The sequence below is a fragment of the Dysidea avara genome, chromosome 4 (genome assembly GCF_963678975.1).
Source record: "Dysidea avara chromosome 4, odDysAvar1.4, whole genome shotgun sequence".
In the NCBI taxonomy this organism is placed as follows: Eukaryota; Metazoa; Porifera; class Demospongiae; order Dictyoceratida; family Dysideidae; genus Dysidea; species Dysidea avara.
This window is the reverse complement of record NC_089275.1, coordinates 15,915,141-15,940,913: the sequence shown is the minus strand read 5'-3', so window position 1 is coordinate 15,940,913 and position 25,773 is coordinate 15,915,141. Positions and strand designations below refer to the sequence as shown.

General features: G+C 36.1%; 2 protein-coding genes across 5 annotated transcripts in view; both read left to right on the top strand.

Moving 5' to 3' along the window:
* Positions 1–1,343: 1,343 nt before the first annotated feature.
* On the top strand, positions 1,344–17,948 carry LOC136253276 (mucolipin-3-like). Of its 2 annotated transcripts, none has more exons than XM_066045914.1 (11): positions 1,344–1,789; positions 5,530–5,679; positions 8,183–8,315; positions 9,510–9,672; positions 11,144–11,429; positions 12,673–12,822; positions 13,247–13,357; positions 13,426–13,548; positions 13,655–13,867; positions 15,400–15,729; positions 17,807–17,948. In XM_066045914.1, the coding sequence occupies exons 1-11, from the start codon at positions 1,415–1,417 to the stop codon at positions 17,828–17,830; spliced, it is 2,058 nt and encodes a 685-aa protein (XP_065901986.1). In that variant the 5' UTR covers positions 1,344–1,414; the 3' UTR covers positions 17,831–17,948. The 2 variants fall into 2 exon arrangements, with proteins under 2 accessions (XP_065901986.1, XP_065901987.1); XM_066045915.1 differs by lacking the exon at positions 1,344–1,789 and adding an exon at positions 5,883–5,973 and having other exon boundaries at positions 5,562–5,679.
* Positions 17,949–23,695: 5,747 nt separating this feature from the next.
* The window catches only part of LOC136253274 (mucolipin-3-like), a 28,175-nt gene continuing 26,097 nt past the window's right edge, over positions 23,696–25,773 (top strand). For all 3 annotated transcript variants that reach the window (XR_010700044.1, XM_066045911.1, XM_066045912.1), the window contains exon 1: positions 23,696–24,122. Coding sequence is in view for 2 of the 3 variants with exons in the window: in XM_066045911.1 (XP_065901983.1) it covers positions 23,778–24,122 (345 nt within the window). In the remaining variant the exon portion in view is untranslated. The remainder of the gene's footprint in view (positions 24,123–25,773) is intronic.

Here is a 25,773-nt window from a genome sequence, read left to right as displayed (position 1 = left end):
AAAAGAATAAAGATCCTAATAAATCTGATACACAATTCCTGGAGGATTTTGTCCACCTCAGTACAAAGGATTATGTGCATTTTAGTTTGATCCTATATAGCAGGCTATAGCTAAGTGTGACTCTGTGTGATCATGGTATGATGCTCTAGATGAAGCCACTGGGGACTCAGTAAGGTGGACAAAATCCTCCAGGGTATGTGTATCAGATTTATTAGGATCTTTTAAACATGTTTACTCTTTTTTTAATGTTGTATTTACATGTTTTTCTGGGGAGCGCCTATAGTACAGGCATTTGGTCCTTTTATGCAACCCCGGTGCAACCTATAATAGGGTTTCCAACTCAAAATAGGAAGGTGCTTCTTTTTGTTGATTTTCACACAGACTGACCTTTAAGATAAAGCAAACAAGTACTAATTTATTATTAGATTGCTTGTAGCATTGGGTATCGGCATAAGTTTAACACACAAAAACATACCAAAAGTGGTCACGAGACCAAAATATCATAATAGTTAAATTGGGCAGCTTATTAGACAATCACTGTATTTTAGGATGACCGAAGCCACAATTAGTGTATTACCTTGCTTTATTATGAAAACTTCTACATCTTGTAGTGCTATAGCACATCCTTTATAGCTGTAATGGGATTTTTGGCCACATGACCACTTTTTGGGTATTTACAGTTAAAACTACACTGATACTGAAAGTAATAGACACTTTAATAATATATTAGCACTTGTTTGGTTTATCTTAAGGTCAGCCTGCATGAAAATCATCAGAAACAATGAAAAAGACTGACATATCATCTTGTTTTGCAGTGGAAAGTCTATATGAAGGAATTTTTGGTCATGTGACCACTTTTTGGATATTTACATAATAATATTATTATGTTAAAATTGTGTTGATATAGTGACTGCTGCAAACATTCCAATAACAAATTAGCACTTGTTTTGCTTTATCTTAAAGTAAATCTGTCTGAAAATCTCCAAAAACAACAGAATGAAGCACCTTCCTATTTTGAGTGGAAACCCTACCTATAATAATCTAATGAACGTTATCAAGATTTAGTAGTCTCGCGCAGCCAGACCACTATTTCTCCCCACGGCGCTTATCAATTAGAGATTATAAGCGCCTGCCCTATTTCGTGCAGGCGCTTATAATCTCTAATCGATAAGTGCCGTGGGGAGACTGGCTGCGCGAGACTAACGTGTTAGCTAAATGTGGTAACTATTCTATTAGAGTATTTGACTGACTATACTCTGTTAGATCTTGTAGCTAGTATTTTTTTGGGGGGGGGGGAGGGTACATGCTCCCCCCCCCCCCCCCCCCCGGATGTCACCAGATTGCGTTTTCAGTCTTAACCGTGGTACGGTCTTGTAGAGCGATCGAGGAGTAGTGCGGAACCAGACAGATACTGATGTCAATAAACACTCGTGATCTAAGTAGTTACACCCTCAGGCTTTTGCCTGAATCAAATAGCGAAACTGAAAAACCCAAGAGGAAACCAATATGGTCGATTCTAATACGATGTTGGGAGCTTCTTTGCCGGTACTTTATCACGGCGTGCTGGCATGATCGTCGTTGCAAGCAGTATGGCGACGTCGTGGCCACTGATTCAGGAACTAGGGCGGAACGTGCCGCTTCTATGAGCACCAGGCCGGATCAAGAAATGAAGAAACGATTAAAGGATCACTTCAATAGCCACATACAGAAATGGATGGATAAAGATCACCCACGTTTTCCATGGAAGGCAGCCTTACACATCTTACTTGTTGGATTAGTTACTGTACAGGTGAGGCAGGGGGTACTTAAGCTATTGATTTAGGGAAAATTTTAAAATTAATGGAAATAATTTTTATTTAGCATAGCCTTGTGTAGTACTCCCTGAGGATCTCATAAACACTAGAAATCTGTCATAGGATGGTGGAGTTATAAGCAATTTTGTCCTTTAAAATAGGCAAATTTTCTCCGTATCTTTCCATTGAAAAAGTCCCAAAATGGCATAATTGAACAAATGCTTATAACTGAGCTTTGCAATAACATTTTGAACTTCTGTTTTCTGTTATAAATACCTTAATACATGGACCACATTGTAACCTTACTTGTAAGACCCTCTGAATAAAGGTCACCTCCATAGAAAGCCACTAAATAGTTGCATGCATTTAGCATTTTGCAGATAGCAAAACAAAATACACGTGGTGAAGTGCAACCACTCTGTTCCAGTCATCTCCACTCAAAAATACAATGCATGCAAAGCAAGGAGTTTTACTGTTGATTTATAGCTGCTTATATGATTATTTTGTCTCTTAATGTATAGCTTGACAGCTACCAAAATGGTGCATCAAAGAGATGCGCCATTTGTGGTGCAAATTTGCTGACTTTTAGCATAGTAATATTGAAAACTACATGGACAAAAATGCTCACCTTGGTGTAACTAGCATGTGCTGGGTCGTTTCTTGCAAAAAGAACATAACATTGTGGTGGCTATATTGCAAAATAATCTTATAATTGGCATAAAACTCCACACAAACATATTTGTAGCAGGAAACTAACTGCACCATTGTATTCCTTGCCCCCAGAAACCCTAGAAATGATCCAATTGTTTGATCAATCACTCGTATGGCAACGAAATGATTGTGCCAACTCTCCAATGGAAGATTCACGGAGAAAATTTTATGCAAAATTTATGGAATTCCGGAATCGCTACTATTGTGAGATAACTGCATGTAGTCTGTAACTATGTACACATGCACCTGCATAGCTAGCTATGGCGAGAGCTATAGTGGCTAATGCTACATCATATGGACACCAGTTGTAATGTTTCCCACATCACTGACCTCAAAAAATGAATGTGCATGGGTAGTCGCTTTGTTATTTATTATAGCCAAGGGGTCGCCAACGACCTGCAATTCCTATACACTATTAATCTAATGAAATCCAAATCAGGGATATTTTTGTTTCAGTCCATTTACAACAAGTGTAAAGCAAGAACAGTATTATTATATAAATTATTTAGTAATGGCAACTAAAATCACAATGATACATGACAAAAACTGGGTAACTACAATGACTATTAGTAATTGACTGCTAGATATATGTTCTGGCCAAAGAACACTTGTACTCCTCTATTGTCTACTGTTCTGTTTCATACACAAGTAGAACTTGGTAAAATATTTTAATATTGTATCTCCTTAAATATTGGGGCTCTCGTACACAATTTTGGGGTTTTGTTGGGGCACTGGTGCCTCAATTATAGCTGTTGCTATATACTATTCATGATCCATGCACACAACAGCTGTAAAAAGGGATACAATGTTAATGTTAAACTAATAGCATGAATACAGCAAATGCTGAATACAGTAAATGCCAAATAGGTTATGTTATATAATGCTAAAAATAGCAACTGCTACACAATCACATGACAAATAATGAATAAACTGATCAATTAAAAGCATAATGAATAAAACCATGTAGAAAAGAATCTGTTTGCAGTGGGAATTGGGAAACATAGAGTTGATAACTTATAGTGACCTGATCATTATTCTTGAAATTAGATAAAATGTGGCTATCTACAAGAACTAGGTAGCTAGTAAACTACAGTAATAATCAGTTCAACAACATCTATAAGTTATCCATGTTTAAAATTGTTCCAGTCTGGTGATCTTGTGGATCTTACAGTCTCTGGTAAGGAAGCCATACTTACGGGTCATGCAGTGAAAATAAAAGTAATGATGTAGCTACAAAGTACAGATACACATTTCAGTAATACCACTGGAGGGTGGAGGTAAAGTACATATCCGAAAGTACTTAAGGTTGAAAGCACTGTATACAATTGTTACATTATTGAAAACACATTTGAAAGGGCAGCAGTATCATCATAATTGTTATCCTTCTATACGAGGGGTACTGTGAATATAGGGAGTCAAACCCTTGTGTTAAAGACCCTACTGAATCTGCTGGTTTGAGGGAATTTTCAACAATGCCTTGGTTTAATAATGTCTTGTCCGATTCCATCATCCCTTGATTTTGTTTTTAATGGAGTCTACATAATATAATTATATATACATGTGTTTCTCCCATCATCGATGCAAGGCTGTTATATTTTACTTAGTTTAAGGAAAAAAATTTCATCAAGTTAAATAGCCAAATAGTGTGTGTTTTAAAATTTTATTTATATTATAGCCACAATGACATTTCCATCTCTGTTCGAATCTCATTACGTAGTGGCGTGAAAGCGTAGCATCATACATATAGTGGCTAAACTTAGTCTATGATCAAAGCCTACACTCATGCTCACGCCCCACGCAAGCATTACACAATTCGATCACTGCTGCAAATGTCAGTACTGCATAATAAAGCATACTCCATAATATCTTCAGTAGACAACAGCAACACAGGTAGTTGGTGTGAATTGCAATCTTGATAAGAACAAAACAATTTGTTACAATAATGTATTTTATCTATGTTTATGGCCTACCATAATTTAATAAAGAGATGGTTACTATGCATATGTGACTGGATTTGACAAAACCAGGCTTCCACACACATCCAATTCTCTGACTTTAACCGCTTGTAACTTTGCCATGCACGCAGTATGCTATTAAGCTACAATTTTCACACAAGTCTTTCTATGGATTATCCAAGCACAGGTCACAATTTGAAAGCAATAGCATACTCCTACATTGAGTTATGGTCCTTTAAAGTCACAAATCTGGATGTGTATCATCTTAGGCGTTTTTAAATCTGAATCTAATCCAGTCACATACATATGTGAGTTTTCACTCATTTTTAAAATAACAACTCCAACTCTGTTTATTGTATAGTGTCCATTTACCTATACATTTGGTACTATGAGATAACAAGTCATTCCCATGGATACAAATACATAAAATGAACAGGGAGAAAACATCCTGACCACCTGACAGAAAGTTCAAGCATAAATTAAGATCAAGGCAGTAGGACTAGGTGTCCTACTGACCTTCAACACTTGTGCTGTAAAGCCCCCTAGTAAATGAATAAATGACAGCTATGAATGCAATATCAATTTCCTTGTATGAGGACTATTTAATATATACAAGGAAATGAACTGATAAGACTTCTGTTGCTGACTATGTAATATATATTGCTCACTCAGCATAGCATGTGCATGAAGCTATATATTTCAATAGTTGTTTGTTTGCTCTGCAGTTTAAATAGTCAAGCATTGCCCTGTCCTGATGTAATAGCATCTACAATGTACTGTAGTCACATATACTCATGATTGTAGTTTACATGCCAATCCTGTGTTGATTCATGACTCATGGGATTGTACAGAAGAGTATGACAATAACTTCAGGCTGAGCTTTTCTGGCCCTTGTAAAATTATTGTACAGGTACCTGCATAATACATAGAATGTGTATGGCCAGCAGTGAATGTTTTGCAATAATGAAATCTGCTAGCATGAAATAATTTGTGCTTGTTTATATGCTTAATTCCTCTGCACTATTGTATACTATTCAGCATGATGACAGTATGGTCATCTTTATCTGCAGGGATGCATCTATGTCTCACAGACATCCAATCTCACAAGCTACCTGTCACAAAGCTCAGTTGCATTCAAAAAATACTTTACTCCAGGACCTGTTACCAATATTTATACTTTGAAGGACGTCTACGAGCAAATCACTCACATTGTCATGTCTGTAAGTGAATTGTACTATATAGTATGTTAGGGCTTCTTGTTAATCACTCTTGTTAGCTGCCTAAGCATTTAGTAGCACTGTGAAGCCCTTAAACACAAGAACAAGTGAGATAATTATGAGGCTTTATGTAAAAATATCCCATACATTTAGTATGGATAATTCAGGCACACAAACATATTTACATGACAATATGTTTCTTCCAGCACAAAACATTTGGAATGAACACATGTTGACCGGACTGTTTTTGGTGGGGCTCACTCAGGTGAACCCAAACTGACTATAATACATGCATAAGTAAGGAATTAATTAAAATACAAGAAAAGTACATGCAATTAGTTATCAAGTAAACCTAGGTACTTACTGACTCCAATTACATTGCCTTTTAATTCAAAAAGCAATGTTTTCTATGTTGTTATGTCTTTTACTCAGTGACAAGAGACTTGTACACTTATGAAATTATCACAATCATATGCTAAACAACGTATGTCTCTTAAAGTTGTCACCTTAGTTTTATTAATTTTGCTCTGAGACCCCCCCCCCCCCCCCTCTGTGGAAGAGCCATTATCAGACCAAAATCAATTTATATAATGCATGAAAACACATGATACTAACATTTATTGCAAACTCACCTGAAACCAAAGTTAAAACAACTGTCACCCAGCACCTTCGTACGTAGTAAGTGCCTCTAAAAATATTTATTGTGTTGCTGGTATTAGGACTTTCATAACCACTTTAAAGACTTCACACCATCCGCAAAGGCCATAATGACACAATCAACCTACTAAGGAGTGATCATTGCTACTTAAAAAATACAGCAACTAACAAGAGAATTTGCTCTCCCCTTACAACTTAGCCTGTTTGTGCCCCTTCCCTTGCCATCTCCATAATATAGCACCCTTTCCTAAATATGTATATCTTTTGGTATATTATTTCGAATACCATGATAGCTATCTGTAGTATAATATGTTAATACAACATCTTGTCTCCCACCTGTAAGCAGTAACAGCGATTTCTAATGTTTTTATACCATTATTAGTGCTGGTGAGTAGTTCCTTGTGATTAGCATGTTTAAGGAGTATGCACATGTGTTGCAGCCTGCAATCTTTTTGAAAATTGTTCCAACAATCCATAGCAACTGTTGCTAGGCAACAAAATTAAAACCTGACCTAGTTACATGTTTGTGGCGGTTGCTAAATGGTGTCAAAATTATTTTTAGAATTAGTAGTGGTTGCCTAGTAATGATTGTTAGGCAACAATTTTGTTGGCCTATCAGATGCATAATCAAATGTACAAGTGATATACTAATTCTATTAGCTAGTTTGCTGTAGTATATCAAAATTGTATGACAAGCTGCTATTGGAGTTTTTGTACAGGGCACGATATTGATGTTGTATTAATACATATGTATGTATGCACACACAATGTGACATTTGGAACTTTTAATTTATGTATGTATACACCATTGTGAACAGATATTGGAAAATCAGTGATAATGCCATGCATGAAATGGTCATGTGATCATTAAAGCACTTATCCACCTGTTATTATTTCCCATGCAGGATTTGTTTGAATACAGTGTAGTGACTATAATGATTGTAATCACTGTACATTGGTAGCTTGGAATGTCTTATGTTGGTCATTAATATGCAATTATGCATTAGAATTATAAACAAGTAGAAGGAAAAATTAGAAGAAAGTCAGGGATTAAATGCCCACTATATCTGCAAGTTGAACCTTTCTTATTTCATTCCGTAGTTTCATCACATATTTTTTCTTTGATTCCTGATCCAATTTAAAATTTCTAGTTTTTCTTTCTACTTGTTTCTTTACTTTTTAATAACATAATTATAACTAATGAACCCAAGCATATCACATCAAAAGAAGAATGGCACCAGACATGCCTTAAAAATTAACCTTGCATGCCCCTAAAAGCAATCAATCTAGTTGCTACAGCAAAAAATACAAGACTTAGTGATAAGCCAGCCATTGGGAAGCCATATCTTGCTACCACAAGTCACACCTTTGAATTGTTAGTGAAAAGAACTGGGATCCAAAGGAGGGCTAGGACAATGGAAAGTCCATGGTGCATGCACTGTATGTACTACAGTAGACCAAAAGGCATCTCTCGGGTTGAAGTGACATCTAGCAGTGAAAATATCACACCTGTAGTCTTTACTGTTATTAAAATGTTTATGGTTGTCTGAAGGGCATCAGACAGGCAGTTAGTCAGTAGAAAATCTGCTGAACAAATCTTTTATAATTCCATGGCAACTTATTAGAAGCATTTTTGGCCACTCAGAAGACACTTTTGGGCTTGATTACACCTCACCAATACTGCCGAAGATATTGTGAAGCTGAATTTGGGGTGATTTTTCACCAAAAAAGCCCAAACCTACATGATCCCTAATATTACAGTACTACCATACTGTGTGACATCAAGACTGATTTTCCAAAATCCTGTTAGCTACAAAATGTATTTTATTTGCTGTCTCCATCACTACAGTATTACAGCATCTCAGATCAGTATGTGATACCTTACAAGTATGTCAGTTTTGAGAGTGGTGATATATCAGATACTCCTAGTAACTTGAGAATGATTGTTCAATTTGTCAATAATACTCCAGACTGCAAACATGGTAATGCTACCACTGAATTATTATGTCACTCTTGCTAAAAGTACAGTACAGTATATAAATTCAAATAATACCAGATAGTGGGGAAATAATTCCATTTCTATACTTTTCGTTTGCACAGAAATGCTGATATGCAGTTATATCATGGCTAAAAGAGATTTGCTGATACAGCATATACATCTGAGCACTATATATAATCAGTGAACAGTCATGAAATGATATATACCATTTACTGTAGGTGCACTCATAGGTTAGAAGCCTAACACAAGGATCTTCTGAATTTTAAAACTAAGGCAAAATCTAAAACATGGAGATCCAAGGGTGTGGTCTTAAATAATGGGGGCACACCTACAAGGGATATGAATGAAGTACATGCACGACTCCTGGGATTTCAGTTATATCCCGAGTAATTGTGTTATAACTAGTATATGCTACACCCTAGTAAACACAATGATCAGAGACAGCAATTTATAGTGAAACAGTACCTGTTAGTGATTGAAATCAGTAGAATTATTCAGTGGATTAGGCATTCGAGAGTCTTTAGCAATGCCACTTGTGATTACTAAGTTATTCACGAAGGAGATCAAACTTCTCAAGGCTGGTTTTGAGAGAGACATCTATTCTGGGTGGTGTGGCAAGCTTGAATGACGGTTTTTTGGCCTTGTGAAGGCTTGGCAAGTATCAGTGGTGTACTGCATGGTGGATAGCCTGATATAGTTGGCCAAACATTTTCTTTGCTACATATATCAGCCACTAAGAATTAAGCTAGCACAGCCCTGTAATCTTGTGTCTGGGTTTCAATCATGGTCTGCCTTCATTTTAACATCCATCTCCACCACTCTCCACCCCTTTGTGAGCACTCATGATACTACTTCACTCATCCAACTGCTCACAATTTTTATCTTGTTTGGTGGGAAACTCTTCAAGCAGCTACAAGTACTGGAAGTAGTCTAAAAGGTATGCATCTCTTTTGTAAATTTCATACATGTGCTCACTATCCTTGGCAAGTTATGTGATGATTGTTTGAATTCTTTAAAACCATCTATCTCGATACTTCTAATGTGTAATTTAGATCGTTTTTTTCAACATCCAGTCACAAAATTAATAAAGACTGATTCAATACCATACACCATAAATTGTCATATCTCTTTTTTTACATCATTTATTGCTATAAATGTTCATGTTTTACATTCATAGAAAACCTTCATCCAACAATATATGCCCCAACAACTGAATGCGTGTCAAATGAAACAGCAGAGTGCTGTGATAACCATACAATAGACGGTGGTCAGACAACTGAATGCTGTTGTTCTATAAAAGATCAAGTTAGGTGTTGTATTGATGAAGAAAATATTGGCAGGTTAGAGGATTATATACATATTACAAATGTAGTGCAATAGGGATTATGGCTATGTACAAATAGTGCACATAGACATGTGACTAAATAAAACATGCGTAGACTTTTAAGTCTGTTATTATTATGCTGCAAAATCTTACAATTATTCTTTCTGGCAATTTTTTCTTTTAGTCACTTATTATTCTCACAATTATTCCTGACATTTGTGGCAAGCATAAGCATATTTTCAATATGTGACTGCTACATTAGAATTATAGACACGAAGTTGACTGCTTTGTTAAAATTTGTGATTGCTACAATAGAGTATCTTGATCTTTTTGACTGTTTTTATGCCTACACAGTTTCAGTGGACAGGTGTATCCAAAGAATTTTTTTGTATTACACTGCAAGCAAAACTTATAATTTTGCACCAGTTATTCCTAGAATTCATCCAATGTAAGTTTCTGATTCTTTTCACTGCCTATTATTCCCATTATTATTCCAGCATAAAAAGTTCAGTTTTCATATCATTTAGTACATGCAAGGCTTGAGAAGGCTCAAGTATGTACATATAGGAATTTTTGAACATTGCTCAGAAACATAGTAGACTATTTTCAAAGCATAATTGGCTAAGACAAATGCCCAGTACTTTTGATGATTCGGTTACCCTTTGATTAAATAGATCTAGTATTTATGTGTATAATTTGTTTAATAATAATCTAAAGCATTGTTTGTACTGTATGGTAATTATGGTTCACAAAAATAATGTAGTTTTCAGACAAAAATTATTTATAGCACTGCTTTTTATCTTATGCTGTACATATTTGTTCCTTGCACACTTTCTTCAGTGACAAACTGTGATTGTCCCACAACATTCTTGACAATGCTTTAATATTCATAAGTACACTGGCACTTATGAAGTTACTCTACCTCAGTTAATCGTAACGGCTAAAATATCACTTTACTTTATGTTCTTTTCGTTGATGCTTTTGCTAGCCTATTACCATTGAAATTATGCCAGCAAAATTGGCACAAACCTACTACATAAGTAAAATAAAGGAATCCATGTGAAGAAACTTATCACACACAATGGCTAAACTATCAAACATGTACACACGCAGGCACATGTAGTTTGTATTTTTCATGTATAGTCATTTTTCTAGCTATATAAAGTGTGACCAGGCCTGCGAAAATAGAGCATGTGGGCACACAAAACTTTCCTACTTTTTCAAACTTTCATGATTCATAACTTTTTCTGTGGTTATGATATGGCCATATACTTTTCAGAACGCATTAAACATTCAGTTGGCTATATATCACAAGTGACAGAATGTAAACATTTCATTGTATTACTGAGATATGACTTATTTTGTGATAGGGTGTAGTTTGTGCCCACATGCATTCCCTATTTTCACAGGCCCAGTCACAAATTTACATAGCATCATGTGTTGAAACAGTACATAAGTACATACATGTATTTTGGTTACTTTGGTAGGGTTAGCATCATTTCATTCAATTTCACTCTGTTTGCTTCGTTTAATGAAAAGGACATTGAAGAATACAACAAAGTCAAATCTTTTGTTCATTTTGATATACTACTACAAAGTGATCGGTACAGTGGCATTTTTGTTGAAGTACAAATAAACAGAAAGTTGATAAGATATCACCGTGATAACTTCATGACCACAACAACTATTGTCGATATCTTTGTGTTTATTCTACTGATATTATCATCAGGAACATACTTCTATTCTGTTTGTTTAACAATAAAATTGTGCAAGGTTGTCCATTCACGCACACTTGCATGCATACATGTACATGTACACAGTAATGTACGCAAGTGTTACAGTAATTGAGAATGCGTGCACATGCATACCATGGGAAAAAGTTGTGAAATCAAAGGTATCATTGTAGCCAAGAAATGGCTGCAATGATATTATGCACACAGCCATTATTAAAATTTAATTTATTAGCATTAACATCATTGCAGCCATTTTTTGGCAGCCACCTTTGATTTCACAACTTTCTTCATCCAGGCTATTGAAGGCAACAGCTTGGCTGTTTATGTGTGGATTTCATTTCTTTTTACATAATATGGCCTGGCTGGTTTTGGGGTTTGTTTTTATCCATCTACGGACACAATGATGATTATTGAAGATAGAAATTATAGTTGTATCATTCTTTTGACATTTTGGTAATAATTATTATTGTAATACTCTAATAGAACACACATTTTGTACAATTCTAATGTAATCAGAGCAATCTAAATTTCCATTGGTAGATCTATGAAATTACTGTATAGACCTTTTTATTGAGTAGATTTTAGCTAGAATTTTTATCTATAAACTACAGCCGTGATAGCAGTGGCTCAGTAGTTAAAGATTTGGATGTTCAGCTGGTTCAAATTCTGATAAGTTTTTTTTGCATTATTTTCCATTCATTACGGTGACTGTTCTATTAGAGCATCTTGACCCTGCAATTTAAAGTTGTTTTTGCTTTGTAATTCTGTAGCTGTTACTTTTGTTTTGCCAACCATCAAAAGTACTGCTATGATGGCTAACATATGTACACACCAAATTTCAAGTTATTTCCATAAGCAGTTTACCCTGTAAGTATAACAAAGGTTCAATCTTTTTATGCAAATAAATATACACCTTGGGTACTTGTCAGATTCCTTGCAAACTTAACACATGAATTCACCTTTATACACTCTTTAATCTGTACCAAATTTCAAGGTGCCATGTAATCGAGGTACACATTTGCGTTTCATAACAGTTCTTGTAAAGTGTGCAAAAATAAAATCTAGGCCCTTTAATAAGAAGGGAAAAAAATGAAACTTTGGCCATCCATATGGGCCACTCTACCTGGAGAACAGCTATAATACAAAATGGTGTGCTTTGGAGAAGGGACTATGTATATGGAGCTATGCAGGCATGAAAATTGTCAATATATACATGGTGTGACGCGCTGGCTTTCTTGGCCACATGTGACAACAAGACATTAACTTTAGTGTTGCATTGTCAGGATCTGAAGTTACATTTCTCAGCATTTCATAAAAAGCATTTACGTTGGAAAGAAATCAGTCACTTATTTAACAAGTGGTACATCCTGATGCTATTTACAAACACTCTCATATTTTCTGGAACTATTCTAAAGATCATCACTGAATACCAGGTATATAGCTATAATCAGTTCTCACAGATATTATGTACAATATTGACATTATACTGTTTAGATGCATATTATTCCACTTGTAACCTGCATTGGTTCACCAGTCACAAATAATGTTGCAAAAAATTAACAAACAAGTGAAAGGAAAAATTTGAGTAACGTTCATAGAACTAAAACCTATGAAATAAGGGAGGTCATAATATACACCTGCAACAATACTAGTAGGCATTTAATCCCTTTACTATGGTCAATGCTATGTATATACTCTGTATATGATTGAAGTAGAAATTAAATGTCCATTATTATGGCTGCCAATATAAATGACCACCCTGCAGTTTTTCTACTCAAAATGTAAAATTTCTAATTTTCATTACATGTATATCTGATAATTATTACCATTACTGCTATATTTTACTTGCTATCATAGGAGGAGATTGTCATTGATCTTTTAGAAACAGTAAGGCTTTTGCTTGGAGTTGGACTATTGCTACTATGGTGTGGTTTATTTGGACTGCTTATATCATTTGAACCCTTAAATGTATGTAGACGCAACTACATCAGAATCAGCTAGCTGCATTTCGTTATACATGTTCTTGTCTATTTCAGGTGTTATTCATCACAGTTTCTCTGGCTCTTCCCAGTGTCCTGTGGTTTTTATGTTGTGTGGCCATCATTTTCATAGCATTCTCACTGTGTGGATGGTTGGTGCTTAGTTCTTATCATCCAAAGGTTTGTACCATATGTACCCTTATACAGTATGTAATTAAATGTGTGCTACTAGACACAATTTCACTGATACATTACATTTAATTTATTTACTATATTTTTTTCACAGTTTACAACATTTTGGTTGTCAATAGAGTCTCTCTTTACCATTCTTAATGGAGATGATCTGTATGTGACATTTGAAGAATTTGATTCAACTTTCCTATCATCAACAACTGAAGTGTTTTCCAAACTTTATCTTGCTCTTTTTATCTTTATTTTCATTTATATTGTGCTAAGTTTGTTTATTGGAATATTCAGTCATGCATATGAGTCACTATCAGTGAGTAATTGTGTACTTACGCTGTATATACAGGATAGTATTGTTGTTAATACAATGCTATGTAAATTGTCATTGTGGCTAGCTTCTGTCACCCAATCATTGGGTAAACTCATAGCAGTGATTGCGCTTGTTCATGTGAGACATATATGTTTTACTATCTTGCTAATTGGCTGCGCAACTCAGTCTTTGGTTTATTGATAAACAACTGATTTAAGAACACTAATTTACCTGAGTAACATTACAGAAGACTCTGTACTAACCTGATACTACTAGCTGGAACTTTGAGCTGATACTATATTTAAAAGTCGTAACTCATTAGGTGCTGCTATTAGATTACATGTATCAAGCCATTTCAACCAAATATTCTATAAGTGGGAGTATGAAAGTTTGTGATTTTCTGCCAAGCAATATCAGTTGTCAATTAACCTGTCTTAACAATAACTTTGCAGTATTGATTATATATAATCAACTTCATTTGTGGCATTAGAGGATCCAAACACTGTCAACAAGTTACTTTTTTTGTTATTTAGTTTTTTTACTGTCTAACTGACTTACTGTTAACTCTAGATGCGAAAAAGGGTGTAGCCATTCAAATATAGGCTAGTATGAAAAAGATGTGATATCAAAAAGAAATGGCTGCAATAATATTACTTAATTTGACAGTATTGTTGCTATTTCTTGGCTGCCACCTTTGATACCACATTGTTTTCATGCTAGCCTATATTTTTGGAAAGCTGCATCTTTTTTTTACAGCTTGGCTGTTTGTCTATAGTAAACAGAATAACTAGATTTTAAGAGAAATTTGTACTATTTAAAATTAATAGTAGCTACTGAACGTTGCATGCATTTGACTGCTCTATAAAGAGATCACAAAGTGCATGTATGTATGGTTGGTTTTCACATTATAGCTCAAATTCCCATTAACTAACTGATGTACTATTAACTCTATGCGTTTGATTTATTCACTATTCAGAGTTGCTTGGTCCCAAGCTGTGCCTTTTCATCTACTGCAGTAACTCATAAGGCCATGGACTTAGCTACCTGTGTCCTCCTTTGTGTTGGATGCATTTCCCAATAGTTTGATGGGTAGCACATAAAAGTTGGCAAACAAGCACAAGAAAAATTTTGAAATTTTAGAGTTGAGATCACATGAAAGGTAGCAAACCAAGGAAGGTTGCCTACACCTGTAGCCACGATAGTTTAAATTAACTGCTACTATATAATTACTATGCATTATTGACTACAGATGTAGACGACCTCTTTTATTTTACTATGTTTTATTTCTATGGTCTGTACTCATTTTTTTTAATTCCTGATCCATCATGAATATAAACAAAACAACAAACTTCATTTGTGTACATTGATACATACTCCTTGAAAGTAACATTGTTTTGAGGTGAAGGATGTTTGCTGTTTTAAGTGTTCTGTTAAGCAACTAATAGGCAGCCCCCATTATTAAACAACTACCATGGTTGATGATTAATTATATTTCAGTGCAAAACAAGATATACATTACTTGCACTTACACACAGGATGACTGGAGAAAAAGGTCACGTGGATTTCTCCGTGACTGGGCAGAAGGAAAACCAAATGATGATCCAACTCAAAGCTACCCTTTTCCCATTCCACCTCTTCGAAAACCAGTTGATGATACAGCCATTGAGATCAGTGATGACAGTTCAGCACATAACATGGTACCAGTGATTGAGCTGACTACACCTAATCATGATGATCACTCAGCATTTGTGAGGTCATTTAACCACAGTTTAAGTCCTAGGCAGATTAAGCTTCAAGTAGCTGATCCTCCAAAAGCTAGCAGAAGTGAAGTTGATGAAGCTAGGCAAAGACTTGCTCCCACTAAGGTAAGAAAAATTAGCTATACAGCTTAATTTAATTGCAAGACAGAAACTTGGAAGACATATTTAACTACTGAAGACATATGGAAGACATATTGGAATACATATATAATGGAAGACTTGATTTGCAAAATACTTCAATATCCTCTAACTTGGAGCAGAAAGCACATAAACTAATAAAATTTGGACCAGGTGCTCACCAACATGTTGCCTACAGAATATTGAAATTTGTCCAACACAACTCTCATGAAAGTAGATTGTCCTTGTATGGCTTCCTTTCATGTAAATGTTGGTACAGTTGAGACAAGTTACTTTCAGTGGCAATATAGCTTCCAATTTATGTGAAGGTGTACAAAAACAGTCAGTGCAGTATAATTCAAATGCAAAGACAAAAGCAAGTATGTGTTTTTCCTTCATTTCAGAAATTTCTGACACACTCAATAGCTGAGCAATCACCTTTTCTACCTTTCGGATAACAGAATATGTTTCAAGCAGCTTGTTATAAAGATAATTAAAATGCTGCACAAATTGCATTTAATCACCTTCAAAGCACTTACCAGCTTTCTGATAAGTCATCTGTAGACAACTGAATTTAGCTTGATATTAAGTAAGTCAATATCTTCAACAACATTCAGCTCACTCACAATTTATGCGGTGTGATAACTAGCATATCAAAGTACCTTTATAGCATGATACAAACAGTGAAGTAGCTAAGCACCTACTATAATAGCCCAAGTTAGCAAAGTGTACCATAATATGTACTGGCTCATATTAGGGACACTTACCTTATGTATTAAATATCCAGCTCTATAGAGAGTTCTGTGCTATACAAAGTATGAGGAATAGTACCATATACAGTAAGACATAGTTACTAAAACAGAACAGTCACATATTTTTAGAACTTATATTCATTCATGTGTGACCTAGTTTGGGAAAGCCATCGATATATGCTCATTAATAGATTGTGGGATATGCAATTTTAATCATTTCAATCCAGTATAGCTCAGGAAAGTCATAAGCTGCAAATTCAAAATTTTCAATGTCAATGCAGCAAACCATAGAGTTTATCTCACTTTAATCCATAGCAAGTATGCCTGCATCAAAATACTGGTACGCCAGAATAATAAAAACCATACTAAGCTGTAGTGCTATGCCAGCATAATACTAGTGGATATTTCAAACTATGGGGTTAATTCCATGAAATTAAGTCGATATTCCCTAATAGAGCAGTCAGTGGATAGTTGTACTTAAGTTCCTTGGATTGATATTTTCTCTAATAGAACAGTCTCTTTATATAGAAATGTTGTTAACCCATAATGCAAGCATAAATGGGAACACTTATCAACGCTGAAGAGCATAATAGGTGAAATTTTGGGAAATTTCTTAAAGCATTTTTGAGCATATTTGCCTCGGGCCTAATAGCAAGCTAGCTATTAATATTACCATGATTTTGAGCACCTTTTTCATAACAATATCTGTGACACAAGTAATCATACTACCTTTGACTCTAATAGAGCAGTCAGATGTGACTATATTTATTTTTATACTATATACACACTGTAGCCATCCATTACACTTACACATAAAACCATCCATTAACATTTACAGCATGCATGCAGTCTAGCTTATGGACACCCTCTGATTATGTCAACATAATTTTTAGCATAATCTCATCAACTATTTGATGCTAGCATATTTATGTCATGCTATAAATCATTACTAGAATTTTAAAATTTTTTTATTAAGGCTTTACGCACAAGTGCATGTCTGTAGGACACCTAATTGAGTAGTCCTACAGTTATTTGACATGACTGTTTTATCAGAGTATTTTATACACAAAACAACCAGAGTGATAAAAATATTTCATTAAAAACAGTATTAGGCCAAAAGTAATTATTTTTCAAGTAAAACATTTTGAGGCTACAGCATAAATATTGAGCACAATTATGGGCAGAGCAGATTGAGTGCTGCAACATAATAAATAAGAAACGTTATAATCTGTCGTGTAACTAGGCATTTTCTAACACTTTATATTTAGATTGTCTTGCGTTTATGTTGTCTTATATTATTTGCTGTTTTGTAGGTTGTGGATGAAACTGAAGCTTGATTTAACTATTTCTCTAAAATGGGATTTGTAATTTTCTTGTTATGTATGCGCACTAATACAAAGTACATCATATTTATTTTGGTTTCATCATAATACAATTTGCGTTTGTTATGACACATGCATACCATTTATTTTTGTTTAAATATATTTATTTATTTATTTTAATAGTTTGCATGTAAACATAATATATAATGATTAAATTTTGTGTTAATTTTAAGGCAACCTACTGCATTATCTCTTCCCCTAGGTACAACAGCAACTGTCACTATATAGACAAAATCCCTGTGTCATGGAACAGGATGTGTTTAAATGTATACTATGATATCCTGGAGCTTGTGCTACAGTGTAATTAATTTTCGATGTGTCACTCATTAGTATAGAGTAAAATATGCTTAGAACATATCACAAGCTCTAATGGTGTCATATACATGTAGCCACATGCTTTAGATATGTATATAGTCTTCTGCAGGTTATTACTATTAAGCTTTTAGTGCTCTTTAGTGGCTATATGTTGCTAGGTAATAAGCTGTTATTTTTCTGACCACTCATGCAGTTAGACTAAACAGGAGTTATAGGGTGTTTAGTGTATGTATTTACTTGTAGAAGGGGTGATATGGTCATGACGTGCTCATTAACTCAGTACTTACTATTATTATTACAGAGTGTACTTTATATTGAACTAGATGGATCAATGCTATAATAAAATGATATGCACAATGCATGCACTCATGCAATATGTACAGGTGCAATGCCCTAACAATCAAATAATTTTTGAATCCATTATGGTTTTACGGGGAAAGTTTTAATTTCTTGATTCAGCTACATAAATTTTAAACAACTCAGTATTAGCAATAAGTTTCTGCTGATCTCAGCTGGAATCTCGTCAGAAAGACACAGCGAGCTTAGAGTACTGATATTATTATGCACCTTGTGGAGTCAATGGGGACAATAATGTAGTTAGATGCATATTACTCGTTTCCATTCTGATTCCCCAACAATTCCACACACATGGGTCATTTCTACAGTTATCAACATAAAGAATTAGTGCCCATGCATATGTACCATCATTTTGGTTATACGGATATCTGTGTAAGGTTGTGAAACTCCCGACTATAAGATGCGTGCATAATCTTGTCACTAGACATGCACTTTATCGGACTAATTATATCTAATCAAAAACAGCCAAGCTGTAAAAAAAGGTGCAGCCCCCAAAAAGGCCATGGTGAAAAAAGATGTGAAATCCAAGGTGGCGGCCAAGAAATGGCTGTGATGGTAGGTTAATGGTAAAAATTTTAATAACGACAATTCAGGTGAATTTGATGCCAAGACCAAGTGGCACAAAATTCACCTGAATTGTCGTTATTAAATTTTTTACCATTAACCTACCATCACAGCCATTTCTTGGCCGCCACCTTGGATTTCAAAATTCACCTGAATTGTCGTTATTAAAATTTTTACCATTAACCTACCATCACAGCCATTTCTTGGCCGCCACCTTGGATTTCACATCTTTTTTCACCATGGCCTTTTTGGGGGCTGCACCGTTTTTTACAGCTTGGCTGTTTTTGATTAGATATCACTTCTTTTGTATTTGTATACTGCAAAGCCAGCCTATAGCTGGCTTTGGGGCTTTTTTAACCCATGTGTTTTTTTATTTACCACAGGAAGAAGAAAAGAACTTATAGAAGGTTTTTAATACTTCAATTATTTTTGATTTTATTAGTAATTATACAAATTATATACATATATTTATTACATGCCCATTATTCCCCACAGGATATTTTTTAGCAGCTGATCTCTCTACTGGGTGACTTTAAAATATAGCTGAACTATATACAGGATGGTTTCTTTGTAGCTGAACTCTCTACAAGGTGACCTCTTCTAGCTGATTTCTCTACAGGGTGATTTGTTTCTAGCTTAACTCTCTACAGGTTATTTGTTTGCAACTAAACTCTCTACATCCATGGTGGTTTCTTTGTAACTGAACTCTCTACATGATGGTTTCTTTGTAGCTGAACTCTCTACAAGGTGACTTCTTCTAGCTGAACTCTCTACAGGGTGATTTCTTTGTAGCTGAACTCTCTACATGATGGTTTCTTTGTAGCTGAACTCTCTACAAGGTGACTTCTTCTAACTGATCTCTCTACAGGGTGATTGGTTTGCAGCTGAACTCTTTAGGTAGTGATTTCTTTGTAGCTGAACTCTCTACAAGGTGACCTCTTCTAACTGATCTCTCTACAGGATGATTTGCTTCTAGCTGAACTCTCTACAGGTGATTTGTTTGCAGCTAAACTCTCTACATGGTGCTTTCTTTGTAGCTGAACTCTCTAAATGATGGTTTCTTTGTAGCTGAACCCTCTACAAGGTGACTTCTTCTAGCTGAACTCTCTACAGGGTGATTTCTTTGTAGCTGAACTCTCTACATGATGGTTTCTTTGTAGCTGAACTCTCTACAAGGTGACTTCTTCTAACTGATATCTCTACAGGGTGATTTGTTTGCAGCTGAACTCTTTAGGTGGTGATTTCTTTGTAACTGAACTCTCTACAAGGTGACCTCTTCTAACTGATCTCTCTACAGGATGATTTGTTTCTAGCTGAACTCTCTACAGGTGATTTGTTTGCAGCTAAACTCTCTACATGGTGCTTTCTTTGTAGCTGAACTCTCTACATGATGGTTTCTTTGTAGCTGAACTCTCTACAAGGTAACTTCTTCTAGCTGAACTCTCTACAGGGTGATTTCTTTGTAGCTGAACTCTCTACATGATGGTTTCTTTGTAGCTGAACTCTCTACAAGGTGACTTCTTCTAACCGATCTCTCTACAGGGTGATTTGTTTGCAGCTGAACTCTTTAGGTAGTGATTTCTTTGTAGTTGAACTCTCTACAAGGTGACCTCTTCTAACTGATCTCTCTACAGGATGATTTGTTTCTAGCTGAACTCTCTACAGGTGATTTGTTTGCAGCTAAACTCTCTACATGGTGCTTTCTTTGTAGCTGAACTCTCTACATGATGGTTTCTTTGTAGCTGAACTCTCTACAAGGTAACTTCTTCTAGCTGATCCCTCTACAGGGCGATTTGCTTGTTGTTGAATTCTCTACACGGTAATTTGTTTGAGGCTGAACTCTATACATGGCAGTTTCTTTGTAGCTGAACTCTCTACAAGGTGACTTTTTCTAGCTGAACTCTATACAGAGTAATTTGTTTGCAGTTGAACTCTCTACATGATGTTTTCTTTGTAGCTGAACTCTCTATAAGGTGACCTCTTCTATAGCTGAACTCTTTACATTGTGTCTAGTTTCTACCTGATCTCTCTACAGGGTGATTTGTTTGCAGCTGAAATCTCTACAGGGTGATTTGCTTGTAGCTGAACTTCTTACATTGTGTCTAGTTTCTAGCTGATCTCCACAGTGTGATTTGTTTGTAGCTGATCTCTCTACAAGTTGATTTGTGTGTAGCTGATCTCTCTGCAGATTGATTTGTTTGTAACTGATCTCTCTACAGGGCAATTTGTTTGTAGCTGAACTCTCTATAAGGTGATTTGATCTCTCTGCAGGTTGATTTGTGTGTAGCTGAACTCTCTAAAGGGTGATTTGCTTGTAGCTGAACTCCTTACATTGTGTCTAGTTCCTAGCTGATCTCTCTACAGGGTGATTTGTTTGTAGTTGATCTCTCTGCACATTGATTTGTTTGTAGCTGAACTCTCTACAAGGTGATTTGTTTCTAGCTGATCTCTCTACAAGTTGATTTGTGTGTAGCTGATCTCTCTGCAAGTTGATTTGTTTGTAATCGATCTCTCTACAGGGTAATTTGTTTGTAGCTGAACTGTCTATAAGGTGATATGTTTGTAGCTGATCTCTCTGCAGGTTGATTTGTTTTAGCTGAACTCTCTACAAGGTGATTTGTTTGTAGCTGATCTCTCTACAAGTTGATTTGTGTGTAGCTGATTTCTCTGCAAGTTGATTTGTTTGTAATCGATCTCTCTACAGGGTAATTTGTTTGTAGCTGAACTGTCTATAAGGTGATATGTTTGTAGCTGATCTCTCTGCAGGTTGATTTGTTTTAGCTGAACTCTCTACAGGGTGATTTTTTTCTAGCTTATCTCTCTACAGGTTGATTTTGTGTAACTGTTCTCTCTACAAGCTGATTTGTTTGTAGCTGATCTCTCTGCAGGTTGATTTGTTTCTAGCTGATCTCTCTACAAGTTGATTTGTTTGTTGCTGATCACTCTAAAGATTGTAGCTGAACTCTCTGCAAATTGTTTTGTTTGTAGCTGATCTCTCTACAGGATAATTTGTTTGTAGCTGAACTCTCTGCACAGTGATTTGTGTGTAACTGAATTCTCTAGAGAGTGATTTAATTGTAGGTGAACTCTCTACAGGGTGCATGACTTGTTTATAGCTGAACTCTCTTTAGTGTGACTTGTAATGTTCTGAATCTCTACAGTGATATAATTGTAGCTTAATTCTCCACAAGGTGACTTGCTTCTTACTTAACTGTCTATACGATTAACTGTTTGCAGCTGAAGTCCCTACAGAATAACTTGTAATGTAAATAGAATTCTATAATGGAGTAAATAAATTAGCTGAATGCTCTATTAGGGTGACTGTTCTATTAGAGTATCTCGATCTCGCATTTGCTACACAGAGTTGGCTTTCGAATCATAACTCAGTGGTTTGTGATCCAATTCTTCTATACCACTGCAAGGACTTTCTATGAAGATTATTCCAGCTATACACCGATTTTCAGCTCATTGCTCTAAGCGGTTTGCTTAGTAGGCGTAAAAACTAATACTTTTTTATTACTAAAAATCGATCGCGTAATTGTGACACAGGTTGGGTTTTGTGTCATATCTCCGTGGCCTTAATCTCGATTCCTTTCAACTACCAAAAGGCACTCCTACGATGGTTACTCCATCTACATAGCAATTTTCAGCTCATTCCATGAAGCGGTTTACCCTGTAGGCGTGACAACAAATCGATCTTGTTTTACGCGAATAATCGGTCATAACTCCTGAACCATTCATCGGATTTGCACCAAATGTGATGCTAGGATTCGCCTTTGGATTCCCGTTCTGTGTGCCAAAGTTCAAGGCGATCGGAGCACGCGTTTGCGTTTTATATCAATTTTTGCAAGTGTGCGAAAAGACGAAGAATAAGAAGAAGAAAAAACGAAGAAAAAAAACGAAACTTTGGCCGCTCATATCTCGGAAATGGCTTGAGTGATTTCCTTCAAATTTGGACTGTAGACTCCCCTAGCTGGTGGGCAACTCTGCAGCAAATTTGGTTTCAATCGGATAAGCCATCACCGAGATACAAAAGTGTGAAAATGAAGTTTTCTTTCTTCCTGTCAATATACTCACGGTGTGGCGCGCCGGCTTCTTGGGCCGCACGACACACTATCGTGTCTTGATTTTATTTTATTTATTTTGAATTTTTTTCAGTTTTTTCATTGGATTTTCATGGACAATATGTCCAGTAGTGATCGTGTGTCTTGATCACTACTGGACATATTGTCCATGAAAATCCAATGAAAAAAATGTTCAACCTGTGAAAAGTAAAGTTTTCATTGGGTTGCTCTCGGGGTTGCTCCAATGAAATGTTATTTTCATAGCAGTTAACTGGGCAGATTAATGAAAAGTTGCCAATGAAAAGTGTTTCACAGAGTTTTCAGTGGTAATTTTCATTGGGTGACTGTTCTAAGAGTATTTCACTGACTACTCTATTCTATTTCACTGACTACTCTATTCCAAGAGTATGGGCGCGAAATTTTTGAAGGGGAGGGTGGGGGGGCACGTGTCCCCCCCATCCCCTGGATGCCAAATTAGCCCGCCGCGGCGCCACTCTTAACTAATTTGTCCGGTGGATCACGTTTTTTCGAGTTTCTTTGGACCTCGCTTTGGACGGTGTTGTAGAGCGAGATACAGTAAACCCTGTACATGTAAGAGACTGATGTCAGTCAACACTCATGAGCTAAGTACGTACACCCGTCTTCTGCCTGAATCAGATGGCGACACTAAAAAACCACAGAGAACGACGATTCTAATACGATGTTGGGAGCTTCTTTGTAGGTACTTTGTCACGGCGTGTTGGCATAGTCGTCATTGCAAGCAGTATGGCGAAGTGGTGAATGATTCAGGACGTGCCGCTCCTATGAGCACCAGAGATCTAGAAATGAAGAAACGATTAAAGGATCACTTTAGGAGCCACATACAAAAATGGATGGATAAAGATCACCCACGTTTTCCATGGAAGGCAGCCTTACACATTTTACTTGTTGGATTAGTTACTGCACAGGTGAGACCGGGGATAGGTATGTTATTGTGAGATGACTAGTTTATAACTCTGCTCGACATGCTAGCTACTAAGTAGCTGCATGTACTTTAATAATGTACATATATATATATATATATATATAGCTAGCTGTATGAAAAATGGCTACATCGCATGAGTGCTATCAGTTGTAAAAGCCACTCCCTTTTCATTGACCTCAAAAATGCATGTGTACAAGCGGGTTCATTCCAAGGGTCGCCAACAACCTGGGACTCTTATACACTAACTGAGAAATCTAATTAGAAATCCTGAAACCTGGAAAGCAGATAGTATATTTTTGTTTCAGTCTACCGTATAGCGGAAAATTTTGGCGAGTATGCATGGATTCGCCAAAATTTTATTCGCCATTTTTATAAACACTGAAAGTGCAGTAGACGCTGTTCATCGGTGAGTGAATTAATTTATTCTGTGAATACTGTTACAGCGGTGAGTGGTTAATCTTCCGCAAGTATCCACAGCCAGTATTAGACTAATAGCTCAGGCAGATGGGCAATTCACTCGAGCGATTCAGCTCAGTGCCCATCATGAGTAACATGCTGGCTGTGTTACTGCTTTTTCTTTTGTTTTTTACAGTTGTCCAGCACGTGCCTTTGTGCTGGGGGTGGTAGGCAAGGGCAGTCCATCAAGCCCCGGGTTAAAAAAAAATCGTGCAAATGCCTTGCCTCGCTTGCCACATGCCAGCATTCCAGTCTCGATTACTGACGTTGCACGTTGTTTTTATTTCAGCTAGCTATTTACATAAGAGTGCGTCGATTCGAATCAGAGACATTGAACTGTAGTACTTTGTACGTAGACATCGCAAAGCTTCGTCGCCAAAGCTGTCAGATTAAAATTGCGTGGGCAAAGTAATGCCATGCATTCACCAAAATATTATTCGCCTATTTCTGCCAATGATCAATTCGCCAAAATTTTCTTCCGCTAAAAATTTCCGTTATACGGTATATTCACAACAAGTGCGAAGTGGATATAGCTAAGGTTTACAGTATGATTAATGGCAACCAAAAAATCACAATGAGACATGATGTCTGGGACGACAACTGGGTAGCTACAACGACTATGTGGAGTAATTGACTGTCATGTTTTTGTGCAAAGAATATTTGCATACTCCTGTTGAGGCTATGGCCTCCCGTCTACTGTCCTGATTCATGCACAAGTACAGTAAAATATTTTATACTGTATTTGAAAAGTCCTTAACATTAGGACTCTCATATGCTATTTTGGGGGGCATTATCAACCCCTTAATTATAGCCATTGGTACTATTCAGTATTCACGACCCACACAGCAGTTATAAATGCAGTGTAAAACATTAAGGGTGTGAATATAGCAAATGCTCAATGGGTTATGATAGTTATGCAACTGCTACACAATCACATGACAAATTAATGAATAAAATGTTCAGTTAAAACCAAATGAATAAAACCATCTGGATAAGAATCTGTGACTGTATAAAGTGGTTTAATAAACTCAAAGCTTCAGTGGGACTACCAAAATGTACTTCTGGCTATGTACATGTAAAATCCACAGATATCGTACATCATAAAATTTTTGATCACTAACTTCCAGTTACGGGGCCATGTCTAAATAACTAAGATGTGGCATTGCTAGGATTCTTCA